At 55.9% G+C, this 13,487-nt stretch overlaps 1 protein-coding gene across 1 annotated transcript in view; it reads right to left on the bottom strand.

The window, feature by feature from the left end:
- The window catches only part of IGFBP7 (insulin like growth factor binding protein 7), a 61,057-nt gene that overhangs the window by 7,980 nt on the left and 39,590 nt on the right, over positions 1 to 13,487 (bottom strand). Inside the window, exon 2 of the mRNA XM_062198788.1 lies at positions 253 to 362. Coding sequence (XP_062054772.1) covers positions 253 to 362 — 110 coding nt within the window. The remainder of the gene's footprint in view (positions 1 to 252; positions 363 to 13,487) is intronic.

Raw genomic sequence — 13,487 nt, 5'->3', positions numbered from 1 at the left:
GGCACACATACCCACATAGATGCACACATGCACACCCACACATCTACACAGGTACACACACACGTGAACACACACAGAGGGTGGGCCTGGGTGTCCACACAACTGCTCCTTTTGCTCAGGCTCCCTGCTACGGCACTGTAACAGAAGCAGGCATGACCTTGGGCAGCTGCGGATCCGGGGTCACGCCCATCTCTGTGCACAGCAAGGGAGCCTACAACCTGAGACTGTCTCCCCCAAACCTGGGCCACTGACCTTGTTCCAGATGAGGACAGGGGTCGGGATGCCAATGACCTCGCAGCTCAGGTACACCTGGGCACCTGTGACGTTCCAGATGTCCTTGGGCGGCGTCACTATGGAGGGACCTAGGAGAGGGCACAAAGCAAACCCGTCTTTGAGTAGCCATTAACAGCAGTGAGCCATGTGGGAAGTGTAAACTTGACCCCGTCGGTGAGGCCATCCCTCTGAGGCCAGCTTCAAAGACCAGGCTTCCTCCTGCCCCAGCACAGTGCTGGGCTCGGCCCTGGGAAAGCTCAAATTTAAGCAAACAAACCAACTAGGAACAATTAGGAAGAAAAACTTGCTGTTGTTAATATTTTCTTTGCTCAAAGCAATTTATTTTTAATTTACCAGCTGTTTTGTATTATCTTGGACCTTCCTATTAACACAGTGAATTTTTTTTTTTGTTCCAAATGTTTTTCTTCTTTTGTTTACCAGTGTCTCTGTCCTTTTTTTTTTTTTTTTAAAGAGGAGGAGGCAATGACCAATCACTCCTTGGAAAACAAAAAGAGAAAAAAAATCAGGGAGTGGGCAAGATGCCCGCAATTGCACATCAAACTGTCAGGGCTTAATCCCTGGCCCTGGCTCCCAATTCCAAGTGCAATGTGGACTCTTGGAGACACTGAACTGGACCCCTGCCACCCAGATTCTATTCCTGGGACTCAGCTCGGGCCCCAGCCCCATCCTGGCTGTTGGAGGCATTTGGGGAGTGAACCAGCAGGTAGGGACACTGTCCATCTGTGTGTGTGTCTCGCTCTCAAGTAAGTAATAAACATCTGTAGGAGGATATCTGAAAGTGTGCTGGGTACCAGACAAGGCCAAAGTCCCTGTCTTCAGAAGCGGAGGTTCTGACAGGTGGGTGGTGGTGTGGCAGGGCTGAAGAGACACACAGGCCCACTGGGGGTCGGAGAAGACGGCACATGGCTCCTGCTCCCAGGGCAGCCCAGGGAAGGCAGCTGGCCACAGAGAGGTGGGAGAGGGCTCCTTTCTCAGGGCTCTCAGTGTCTCTGTCCCTGGCAAGGGGGGGGGGGGTGGCGCACTAGCAAATGGGGGGCACCCTGAGGGCAGTGCCTGAACACAGCAGGTTTGGGGCCGCCCCAGGGAGGCTAGAGTGGCCCCTCCCTACCCTGCAGTCCTGGACCACGGCACACCCTTGTCTGTCACAGCATTGGCTACAGGCAGGTGCATAATTTGGGCCACTTAACGAGAGTGACTCTGGGCCTGGGGTTGACTAAAAACTATGGCTCCTGGCCCAAACCTGGCCCAGCACTGGTTTTTGCATAGTCCTCAAGCTAAGAATGGTTTTTATGCTTTTATTTATAACTTAAAAATTCAGGGGCCGGCACTGTAGCGTCGCGGGTAAAGCTGCCGCCTGCAGTGTCGGCATCCCATATGGGTGGCAGTTCAAGTCCTTGCTGGTCCACTTCCGATCCAGCTCTCTGCTGTGGTCTGGGAAAGCAGTATAAGATAGTCCAAGTGCTTGGGGACCCGGAAGAAGCTCCTGGCTCCGGATCGGCGCAGTTCCAGCTGTTGCAGTCATCTGGCGAGTGAACTAGCGGATGGAAGATCTCTCTCTCTGCCTCTGCCTCTTTGTAACTCTGCCTTTCAAATAAATAACTAAATCTTTAAAAAAATTCAGAGAAATATGTTATTGCTTTGACAGGCAGAGACAGAGAGAGAAAAGAGAGAGAGTGAGTGAGCTCCCATCTGCTGATTTACCCAAATGCCCACCATGACTGGGACTGCACCAGGGCAGAGCCAGGAGTGGGGCTCTCAACCCAGGTCTCCCGCATGGGTGGCAAGAATGCAAATGCTGGAGCCACTCGTGCTGCCTCCCAGGCTCTGCACTAGCTGGAGGATGAGGCAGATAGAGAACCAAGGCGTGGATATCTTAGCCATGAGGCCAAATACACATTCCTTTGGGTTTTTAAATGGTTAAAAACAACTGTAAGGGTAGTATTTCATGACATGAGAGAAATTCAAGGAGTTCCCATTTCAGTGATCATGAAATAAAATTTTATTAGAACCAGCCACGCCCCTTCCTCTACCCATCTTCTCTGATACTTTCCTGGCACCACAGCTGGGTGGGGCAGGTGCATCTGAGACTGTGGCCTAACATCCTGGCTGTCTGGCCCTTTACAGAAGGTGTGTGGTTGCTGCTCTAATCAAACACAGGGAGATGCCAGCCTAAGGCAGGTGTTTCCGGAAAGGCTCGGGATGCCCAGCCTCACACGTTCCCAGGAGCTGGCATCAGCAAGCCTATGGGGTGTCTCTGTTGCTGCGACACGGTGGTGCCAGGGGGAACCAGCAGACACTGGCTGCACTTGGGGCTGTCCCGCTGCTCCTTCCCCACAGGGAGGCAGCTTTGGGAGAACACACGGACCTGCACACCTGCTTCTCCCGGTCAGTGCTCCCTTCTGCCAGGATCAGCCCCAGGATCCTCACAGTGGAGGGCAGCTGTGGCTCAGCCTGGTCTCAGCTCTCGCAAGGGTTAAGGCTTCCTTCTGAATGTCCAGGGGTCTAACTGTGGGGCCATGTTGCGTCAGAGTCCTGGGAAAGGCACAAGCTTGCCTGGGGGCCTGGAGCGCTTCCCGGCCTGACCAGCTTCCGGGGGACACACGGCCTCCCCCTGCAGTGGCCGCTTCCAGCCCACCCTTCGTTTCTTGAGAGGGAAAGGAAATGACCCGGTCTGCTCAAGACTCAGAAGACTCAGAAGTGGATTATTTTTTTTTTAATCCCTCGGGAGATTTTTATTTTTACCCTGGGTAAGAATGTGCCGAACCAGCCCAGTTCTGCAGGACCTAAATATATTCGCTGCTCCCTCCAAACTGTAAGTCTGGCTCCCAGGCATCCATCATCTTGGCACAAAGCGGACGTGGGCAGCGCAGCGCCGGGGCAGTGCTGTCCTGGGCTTTCCTAGTATGGATGTACCAACGTGGTCCCCTCAACCCCCCAGGCTACCCTCAGCACCTGGGGGCCCCCAGGATTTGGACACTTTTGTGCCAGACCTGGAGGGCTCTGAACCCCTTTGTCCCGTGTCTCTGAGGGTCCCAGGCTGCTCTGTCTCCTTCCTACCCACAGGCCTGGCAGGAGGCGCTCAGAGCTCAGGGACGGCCTGGGAAGGCTCCGGGAGAACTCAGCAGTGCACACCGCAGGCTGGGGCCATGGCTCCCACAGCAGAGCAGCACGGGGCGTGTGAGATGCTTGGGTCAGGAGGCTCTGCGCCTTGTGGAAAAGCCCTCCTCCTAGCCCGGTTCCATCTGCCCAGGCCAGTCCCGGTGGTGGAGCCGTAAGCCTGGGTCAGGGGCAGCGTCTGGGGTGCAGCTGCAGGAGGTCCAGCCTGGGACTCTCCAGATACCCTGAAGCCGGCCACGGAGCCTGCAGGGCCTCACTGGAAGCAGCTGCTCTTACTTAATACAGTCCAGTGGGCTTCTCGGGTCAGTGCTCCCAGCCAGGGTCCTGTGTTAGAAATCTGCGCCCAGACCAATGCTCCAAAGGGCTCCTGTCTCCTTCCACAACCTTCACGTTCTATCTTTCCCATGTAGGAAATGTTTCTGGCCCATCTTGAGTTAATCTGCATGGATGCTTGGAGGTTAAGCTCCAAGTTCCTTTTCTCCCCCCACAGCTATGCAAGTACATTTGTGGAAAAGACCATCCTCGGGGTGGGCATCTTGCTGCATTTGGTTAAGCTGCTGTCTCTGATGCTGGCATCCCATATCAGGGCGCTGGTTCAAGTCCCGGCTGCTCCACTTCCAATCAGCTCCCTGCTGATCGGCCTGCGAAAGCAGTGGAAGATGGCCCAAGTACTTGGGCACCTGCCACCCACATGGGAGACCCGGATGGAGTTCCAGGCTCCTGGCTTGGGCCCCGCCCAGCCCTGGCAGTTGTGGCCATTTTTGGGAGTGAACCAGTGGATGGAAGATCTCTCTCTTTCGCTCTCTCTCTGTAATGCTGCCCTTCCCATAAATAAATAAATAAACCTTTGACAAGAAAGAGACAAGACCACCCTCTTCCTGCTGAAGCATGAATCGTGCCTTGGCGAACCCACTGACCATACACGCGTGGTCTCCTTCTGGGCTCTGATTCCATCCTCACACCAATGACCATGGAATAATCTAGAAATCAACCATGCTAAAACTGAAGCAGTGGACAGGGCCTGATCCCTGAGTACTGTCTCCCTTCTCATTCTCTTCTTATTCCAAGAAGAACATTCCAGGAGAAGCAGGGATATCCATGGAACCCAGGAACCTCTCTCTGAGTCACTGCTGAGGTTGTAGGATTGGGAGAAAGCAAGCTGTGGGCTCTCCCTTCTCAGCCCTTCCAGCCTTCCCAGCCTTTGGGGTCCACAACAAAGCCTTGGACAATGGAACGGCACTCAAACTAGTCTGAGAACACGAATGCATTTTGTCAGCTCTCCTACCCGGGTGTTTCTAGAATGCTACAAGATCTCTGTGTATTTACTGATTGCCGGCGGGGTGACAGGGCAGCAGGGGCCATTAGGAACAGCAGCTGCATGTTTACACAAACCCCTGGCTATTTCAAATATCTGCACACGCAGCCTGGATTCAGTAACGCCAAGAGAAATTCGATAAACATCTAAACAGGAAAGACCGATGGCAGAGCGGCCTGGCGGGTTTGGCAGGCAGCCTCTGGCTCAGTGTGGAGGCTGAGCGGGAGGCGAGCCACAGACCACCTGGCGCAGGTGCAGGTGGGGTGGCCTCACCTGCACTTCCTGTGCCCGCGGAGTCCAGAGGGGAGCAGCTTTTCCCACTCACTCGGTTCAGCGCCAGCACCTGGAGGGCTCAGCTTACTAAGCTCCGCCTGGTTCTCTGCCACTTCCCTGCTCTGCCAATGCCTGCGATAAGCAGGGAGAACAGAGCAACCCCCTGTGAAGGCACACGTGACGTGACGTGACGTGACATGACAGGCAGGGAGCCGCCGAGGTGGTGAGAATGTTCTCGACAGCACCACACCCCCCTCCTTCATGCCGAAAACCCAGCACCCCACGCACGCCGTGGATGAGCAACCTCACTGCTCACTGACACCTGGAATCCACGGCTATCCCGCCATGCCATTCCGGAAGGCTCTACCTGGGGACAGCGCTCGGCTCTGCAGCACACCACTGCTCCTTCCCCTCCACTGTCCCTCCGAGGCCAAAGCAGATCCAGAGTTTCTGTCTCCTTTGAGGATAAAGGCGTTTTCCGTGGCCTCAGCCCATTTTCTCACGTGGGAAGCTCACGCTCGGTGCTGCCCGGGCTAACAACGTGGCCGTCTGAGCCACGCTCAGGGTTGGGATTCCACTGAAAGCAAGTCACACGCTCTTTCAACGTACAGGGACCCAGGTGAAGGCCAGGCCCACTTATTTATTTTTCCATGCCTTGGGTCCACTCAGGAGCTCAGGCTGCTCAGCCGTGCGTCTGGCAAACATCCTGTCCACGGAGTGGCTGACCGCCCGCTGCCTTTGCCCTGTGTCTACCCCGGGGCTGTGTCACAGAGCAGCTGCGCTGTCCACAGTGCTGCCTGGGGCCGCCCCCAGGCCACAGCCATGCCACGGCCCTCCCCACTGCAAACCCACTTTCGCTTCCCTGCCTCCAACGACTGTCCCGAGCCAGCGCATCCCGCCCTCCTCTCCTTCTCACAGAGCTCGGTCTCTTCCGATCTGTCTCAACCCTCCAAGTTAATTTTCTGGCTCCCCTATTTTTCGTATCTCTTGCCCAGTACCCACTCTCCACCTCTTCTTTTTAAACTTTTCTTGAAGGAAAAGAACAAGACGGGGAGGAGGGCGGCAATGTGGCGATCCGCCCCCTGTGAGGCCAGCATCCCATGTGAGCACAGGTTCAAGTCCCGACTGCTGCACTTCCAATCCAGCTCCCTGCTAATGGGCTTGGGAAAGCAGTGGAAGATGGCCCAGGTGCTTGGGCCCCTGCCACCCATGTGGGAGACCCAGATGGAGTTCCAGGATCCTGGCTTTGGCCTGGCCCAACCCTGGCTATTGTGACCATTTGGGGAATGAATCAGCAGATGGAAGACCTCTTTCTCTAACTTTGCCTTTCAAATCAATAAATAAACCTTCAAAAAAAGAAAAAAGAAAAAGAAAGAAGGGAAAAAGAGGTAGAGGAAGAGAGGGAGAAAAAAAGAAAACATGAAATAAAGATGGCCAGACAGTGACATTGTGGCCAGAAGAAGCAAGTTGGAAGTTAGGGAGGGGATGAAAATTCAATTTAGTGAATCAGTGCCACCTTAACCTAGACGGATGAGTGTGTGGCACAGTGGTTACCATGCCGGCTGGAAGCCTGGTTTGATCTCCGGCTCCTCTGCTTTCAATCCAGCCCCCTGCTAATGCACACTCCGGGAGGCAACAGGTGATGGTTCAGGTACTTGGATCCCTGCCATGCAAGTGGGAGACCCAGGTGGAGTTAGTTCTGGGCTTCTGGCTGGTCCAGCTCCGACTGTCGAGGGCATCTGGGGAGTGAATGAACGGATGCAGCCCCCTCCCCGCCCCTTACTCTCTCTCCCCACCTGTTTCCGTCTCTCTGGGCTTCAAGTATAAATAAATAAATAAATAAATACAAATCTGTTTTGAAAGGTACCCTTACCTAGAAGCCGTGAGAGCTCCCGTAGGGTCTCCCCCAGGTTTGCCACCTCCTCCCCACCTCTGCTCTGCGTTCTACCAGACACCCCTCCCCTGGGGGCGCTCGATCATATTCTGGGAGCAGCCACGTCACTGGAGACACACAAGGGATGGGTTTAAATGTGGAATCTTACAGCCGGGTTCTGGGCAGTTCTCATGCAACACTCAAGTGTCAGGAAGAAAAGACCCTGATACGGAATTGACCTAACTGACCTTGCATTTAATCACTGATTAATTCACTCAAGCAGGTTTTCTTTTAATTAGAAAAATAATTTAGTTGAGAGGCAGAAAGACAGAGAGAAAGAAGGTTTGAGCTCCCATCCAGTGGTTCATTCCCCAGATGCTTGTGATGGCCTTGCCGGCCCAGGCGGGAGCTGGGAGCTGGGAGCTGGGAGCTGGGAACCTGATCCAGGCCTCCCATGCGGGTGGCAGGAACCAAGCTCCTGGAGCCATCACCATTGCTTCCCAGGGTGTTCATCAGCAAGAAGCCGGACTCAGACTCCGGAGAGACTTTGAACCCAGGCCCTGCCCTACGGGATGTGGGTGTTTGCACCACGAGGCCCCACACCTGCCTGTCAAGCTGTCACAGAGCTGACAGGGAGGACAGGGTTAAAAGCCATTGTTCTATAAAAAGCACAAGGAGCGATAATGTGAAAGAGGCATGCGAGCCATTTCCTAGTCTCCCCCAGAGCACAAAGGCACAACCCAGCCATGACCCGGGATGTCCTCGGCCCATTACTGTGAATAAAAAAAATAAAGACAGAAGTTCTTGGGGGCAGAACACATGGCTCTGGATCCTTGTCTACTGTTGAGAACCGACCCAGCTGCTCCACAACGCCACTCCACCAGGATGAGCCGCTCCAGCAGTCTGCGGCCATATCTGGGTTGGGAAGAACCTGCACCAGCATGAACCGGTCCGAGGCATGGTGGTCCGGCAGCTTTGGTGCCTGGGAAGCTCTGGGGTTCCACTGCCGGGCCCTGGAGCGCTCGCTCCCTGGAAACTGGCCCGATGCTCTTTTCACCTGCCTGGGTGCAATGTGCATGCCTGTAACACAGCTCCCTCTCCTAAGGGTGGGAGGAAAAAAAAAAAAAAACCACCCAGAACTCGAAAAGGCAGCACCTGTTACCTGCTTCGCTGACTTTTTAGCTCATGTTTCAACCTGAAATGGCAAAGCAGGAGAAGTGAGGAGAGGTCACGTTTTGAAGGTCAAAAGTCAAATTCTCTCCAAAAGTGTTTGCAGCCTCCAATGTCATGGCCAACAGCACACTTAACCACTTCAGCACCTTCCTCCTTCTCCCATCACCTCTTCCAGTTTTTTCCTGCCAACTCTTGTCTCCCACTTCTACCCATGCTCTTCCTCCACTCCCAAACACCGTGCTCACCCATCCTACACACTCATTTCCACTCCCTGCATCCTGGCAGAGGCTCACATATCTGCTGGCTTGGACGGTCTCGTCCAGCCTCTACCTCTTCTCTGGAGTTCCAAGGCTCATGTTTCATCTTTTTTTTTTTTTTTTTTTTTTTAAACAGTCCCAGTTCCCACTTATTTTTATCTCCGAAGTCCTGCTGGGTCAGAGTTAGTTCCATACAGCTTAGTGCATCATGGTTCTCTAATGCTTTCCCCCAGCTGGGCCAGCAGAGGAGGCCAGTATCCAGACAGAGTCAGAACCCAGCCAGGAACTGTGGGATCAGATCCAGGTCATTGGAAGCAGGGAGAACCAGATCGCGCAGCAGCCAGTCGGTAAGAACAGACTGTGAGTGTGCAAACACAGCCGAGAAGATGCCCACTGTCTCGACCCTGCGGCAGTGCACGGATTGCCCAGCTGTGCCGTGGCTGCCCCTCACACACCAGCTAGCAGATTAACTTTATCTCAACACGTTATCACAACCTTATCTCACACTTCACTTTCTCTCGCCATAAGCGCTGTTTCCTGGTTGGCGCCCACTCACCGCTGGTTACAGTATGACCAGGAGACAGAATGTGATTTGAACACCTGTCACTCAAAGCCTCCCCCACAGAGAGGGCCGGTCTGCTGGGGAGAAAGGCTCTCCAGTCATCCCACACTCAGAACGAGACGGCTTCTGCCTCCCGCTGGGTTCCAGCACCCCGGGGTGGTTCTCACTGGGCACTTACACGGCTAACACAGCGGGTACAAGGACTTCTCCAAGTTAGGGTAGGTGTGCAAACCACGCTCACTACGTGATGCTGGGTTCTGGAAAAGTCCACTCAGAGTCTGTGCACTGACACCAAATAAGGGCTCAGAGTGAGCTCAGAGACCACACACGGAGACACGGCGTTCAGACAACTTGGCTCAAATCCACCGATTGAGCTGGGATTCCCAGAACACATGGAAGGGAAAAGGGCCAAACAAAAGCACAAAATGGGAAAAGAATACTAGGAAGGTGCTACGGCCACCAGGGGGAAGGGGATGAAGCACGCGCGGACTTCCTGATATTAAACAGGGGGAAGCAGCCGCTGCACGGCTAATCAAAGGGCAGAGCCATCTGCCAAGGCAGTCACTCTGGGAACTTCCAGAGGCGTGGTGACAAAGCCCCAGAACCTTGGAATCAGTCTCAGGGGCACCAGCGGAGGACGGCAAGGGGAGGAGAAGAAAATACTCAATGTAAATGGCACAGCCAGATTTAAGTTCAGGGTTTTCGCGTAAGACAACCTCATCTGGCCATGGTAGCCACTGTTAGTCATTTACACTTTAGTATGAATGAGGAGCCAACAGGTGATCGTGATGGGGCTCTGTCAAACAAGGGCACTGTCGTGTAAGAACTGCTTCCTCTTCTTTTCTGCACACAATCTATGGAGGTGGGGTAGGTGAGGGCCTGCTGGGAGCAGGTCGTGGAGAACAGTGAGTTTAGGGCGTGGAAGTGGAGTCAGGAATTCTTCAGTCCTGTGACACGGCACAAGTTACTCAGCTTCCCCCAATTTGTTCATCTGTGAAGTGGGACAACAGCCAAGTCATTTTACCATCAGAAGACTCAATCAAGGCACAGGAATTAGCACAGCACCTGGCGTGGGCCGAACATTCCGCAAGCATTAGCTACCGGCTCGTATTTCAGCACAGGGCTTGCCTGAGCAGGGACTGGAGGCGGGACAGTGCCAGCGCACCCTGGAGCAGCGAGGACGCCAGGCCGGCCCGGGGAGACAGCAGCTGAGACCCACGGTGTGTGGTGCGGCCGGAGGCGGCAGAGGAGAGATTCAGGTGGCTGCTTGGAAGACGCTCTGGAAGTCTCTGCCGCAGGGCAGGGGTGGGGCAGACAGGAAAGACCTGCCTCCAGGGGGGATGCAAAGGGCAGACTGGAGAGCCCGGTTACTCAGGAAGAACCGACTCGATCCAGGACCCAGCTGGACGTGGGCAGACAGGGATGAGTTACAGGCTGTGGCCCTGTGGGCGCCGTGCTGTGGGGCAGCGGGCAAAGCCACTACCTGCGGTGCCAGCATCCCATATGGGCGCCAGTTTGAGTCCTGGCAGCAGCTCCACTTATGATCCAGCTCCCTGCTAATGTGCCTGGGAAAAGTAGCTGATGATAGCCCAAGTCCTTGGGCCCCTGCACCCACATGGGAGACCTGGATGAGGCTCCTGGCTCCTGGCCTCAGCATGGTCCAGCCCTGGCCATTGTGATCTCGGGAGTGAACCAGCAGATGGAAGCTTGCTCTCTCTCTCTCCAACTCTGCCTTTCAAATTAATAATAAATCTTAAAAAAATGAAAAACAACTCCAAAGGCTGTGGGCCTGAGAGGCCAGAGGCGGCCGCCACAGCAGGGCGGAAGTGGATGTCAGGGGAAGAGGGGTGCTGCGTTAGAGAAGGGAAAGGATGGGTTGGGGCTTTGATGCGCTGAACTGGGGCGTTGTCTGGGCAAGGAGGAGGCACTGAACCCACGGGGAGAGGAGACAGGTGCAGACGGCAGGATCACAGCGCCTAGGCAAACACGGCGCTCGGCGCTGCAGCCCTGGAAGGCCCGTGGGCTCCTCTGCGTGGGCGGGGCCAGATGCAGCTCTCCTGCTGCAGCTCCCCTGGGGGAATTCCTTCAGCTCACTGCTGCCCAGCTGGCCACTGGCACCCCGCCTGGGGGTGGGCAGAGCTGAGGCCCAGCTCAGCCGCCAGCCACTTCCTGGCAGGTGCAGGCCACCTGCAGGCAGACGATGCAGCATAGGACAACCCATGGTGATGTGGACGTTGCGACTGGGTTAAGAAGGTACCCTGTTCTGGCTCCAGGCTCTGATGTTGCATTAGGAATCTTCCCAAGTGCACACAGTGGCCGTGAATCTATCTCAAGGTTACCAGCACAAGTTTGAACCGACCGCGGAACACAAGCAGAAAGTGCCTTCTTGCAATTTGTGGCTTGAGAGCCAATCTCTTATTTGATGATTTTTTAAAAATTCGTCTTCCTTGTAGGGGTCCAGCCCAGGAAAGTGTGGGGTATAGGCCAGGGGTCTGACACCAGGGTACCGTGCCAACCCTTGGAGCATTCTTGGGGTCATCCTTACAGGGCCCTGACATGAGCTAAAGTGACTCACGGGAACCGGAAACACCATTCAGCAGGTGCAGAGCTCACGCTGATGCGAGATGAGCTGACACGAACCCGAGTGGGCACCACTGCCAGATACACGCTGACTCAGCAGAGCTGGGCGCCGGGGCGGGGGGCAGCCCGGGCTGCCCACGTCACACCCCACCGACAGATGCCCACACAAGTGATGCAAGCAGGCTGGGTTTTTCCATGGCTGCGGCGAGTGGAAGAATTGACGGTACAGCCAGCCTGCCCGCGGGGCACTCCCTAGCTATCTGGGTGTTTCTGGTCCATGTTTCTGCAGCCTTGGAAATACTTTCCCTGCACAAACCAGAGCCTGCCTGGACTGCACAATGACTCACCTCAACGCCGGCGCAGGCACGCTGCCGTTCACTTTTTCCTGCTCTCTGAGCACAGAGCCGGGGTGGGTGCTGGTGGTGGTGGTGGCTTCCATAGGGCAGCACTTGTGGCCAGACCATGTGCATGGCCACACCTGCTTCTGGGGCGGGGGGTCCTGGAAGTCTGGACCATGGGCCAAGCCTGCACCCACCTGTCCGCTCCACCCACAACCACACCTGGCATCCTCAGGCCAGGAAGTGCTTCCTGGGCCGAGCTGATCCCCTCCCCGGCTCCCTGGCGCTGGTCTCTACTGCAGGCCTGGCCCTCCCCAGGAAGTGGGGGAAGGCTGGTCAGGAAGAACTGACCTTGAACTCTGTCTCCTGAGTGAAGGACATAAGGGACTCCCATGTGGCCTTCAGCTTCAAGAGGGCCAGACTTGCCACAGCTAACACCTACCACATTCCAGAAAGCTGTGGAAGGTCGAGGCCTGACCTCCCAGGAGGCCCCGGAAGGCTGTGGCACTGGGGACAATTCTGCTCCTTGTACATTCCGACAGCAACCTGGAGGCACCAGGGAACATGATGTCTTGGGTCTTAAGTAGAAGACTAAGGTCACTTAGCCCCCCAAGAGCTGGACAAGAGCACCACCCTTTGCCCAAGAAGAGATTCACAAGGTAGGATCCCAGCCATCTGGCAGGATTCTAACACAGAACCTCAGGTCAGCCTCTCAGGGCAGGGGTCACACGGCTGGAGAAGACGCCACCAAGAGGTGTCCGCAGGAACAGCAGCCGGCTGGGGGGAGGCACCACAGCCCCGGCGGCTCTGGCCTGCAGGACTTGAGCCCTGGCTGTGCGCCGGCCCCACCTGAGGCTGTGTACAAAATGCTCACACCTGGGCTATCCCTGGGTGTGGGGTCTGGGTGACACCCTCAGTGCAGACACAGCCTGGGGCGGGGGTTCCTGGGCTGATGGGAAGATGCATAGACGGCAGTGGGACAGGAGAGAGGATGGCGGCGCTGAAGAAGTACCGAGCCTGGGTCAGCATGGGCAATGAGCGGCCGCACACCCCTCAGGACAGCGGGGAGTCCCGTGCTGGCTGCAGGTGCAGGGTGTCCATCCAGATCCCACACCTGGGGATAACCCAGGCGTGAGTGCAGGGTGCAGGGACCTGAGGATGACACAGTGTCACTGCTGCTCGCACTCAGCCCACGGGGCATAAGAGCCCGCACCTGCTCACCGGCCTCTCCGCGCTGAGCTGCGGCCTCCAGGCTCTGCGTGGCTCGCCTCCTGGGCCATTTTCCATTTCCACAAAGCAGAGAGTAGGTTTCCACCTGCCCCGCCCTCACCATTCCCACCCTTACTTCTGGTAGAGACCTGCTCTGTGTCCTGACTGTGGGTCCTGGGGAAAAGCCTGCAGCTGGGGCCTGCAGGGGGCGCTGTGGCTCACCTGCGGCTCTGGACACCTACATCCCACAGGAGTGTGCCTGGGTTTGGGTTCCTGCCCTGCTTCCAATTCTAGTTTCCTGCTGATGTAAACCCCGGGAAGCAGCTCAAGTACCTGGGCCCCTGCCACCCATGTGGGAGAACTCCCGGATGGAGCTCCAGGCTCCGGGCTGCAGCCTGGCCCAGCCCTGGCCATTGTGGCCATTTGGGGAGTGAACCAGGGGATGAAGATCTCTCTCTCCCTCTCTTTCTGTCTCTCTCTCTCTAACTCTGCATTT

Source organism: Lepus europaeus, chromosome 8 (assembly GCF_033115175.1).
Source record: "Lepus europaeus isolate LE1 chromosome 8, mLepTim1.pri, whole genome shotgun sequence".
NCBI classification, from domain to species: domain Eukaryota; kingdom Metazoa; phylum Chordata; class Mammalia; order Lagomorpha; family Leporidae; genus Lepus; species Lepus europaeus.
This window is presented reverse-complemented; position numbering and strand designations above follow the sequence as displayed.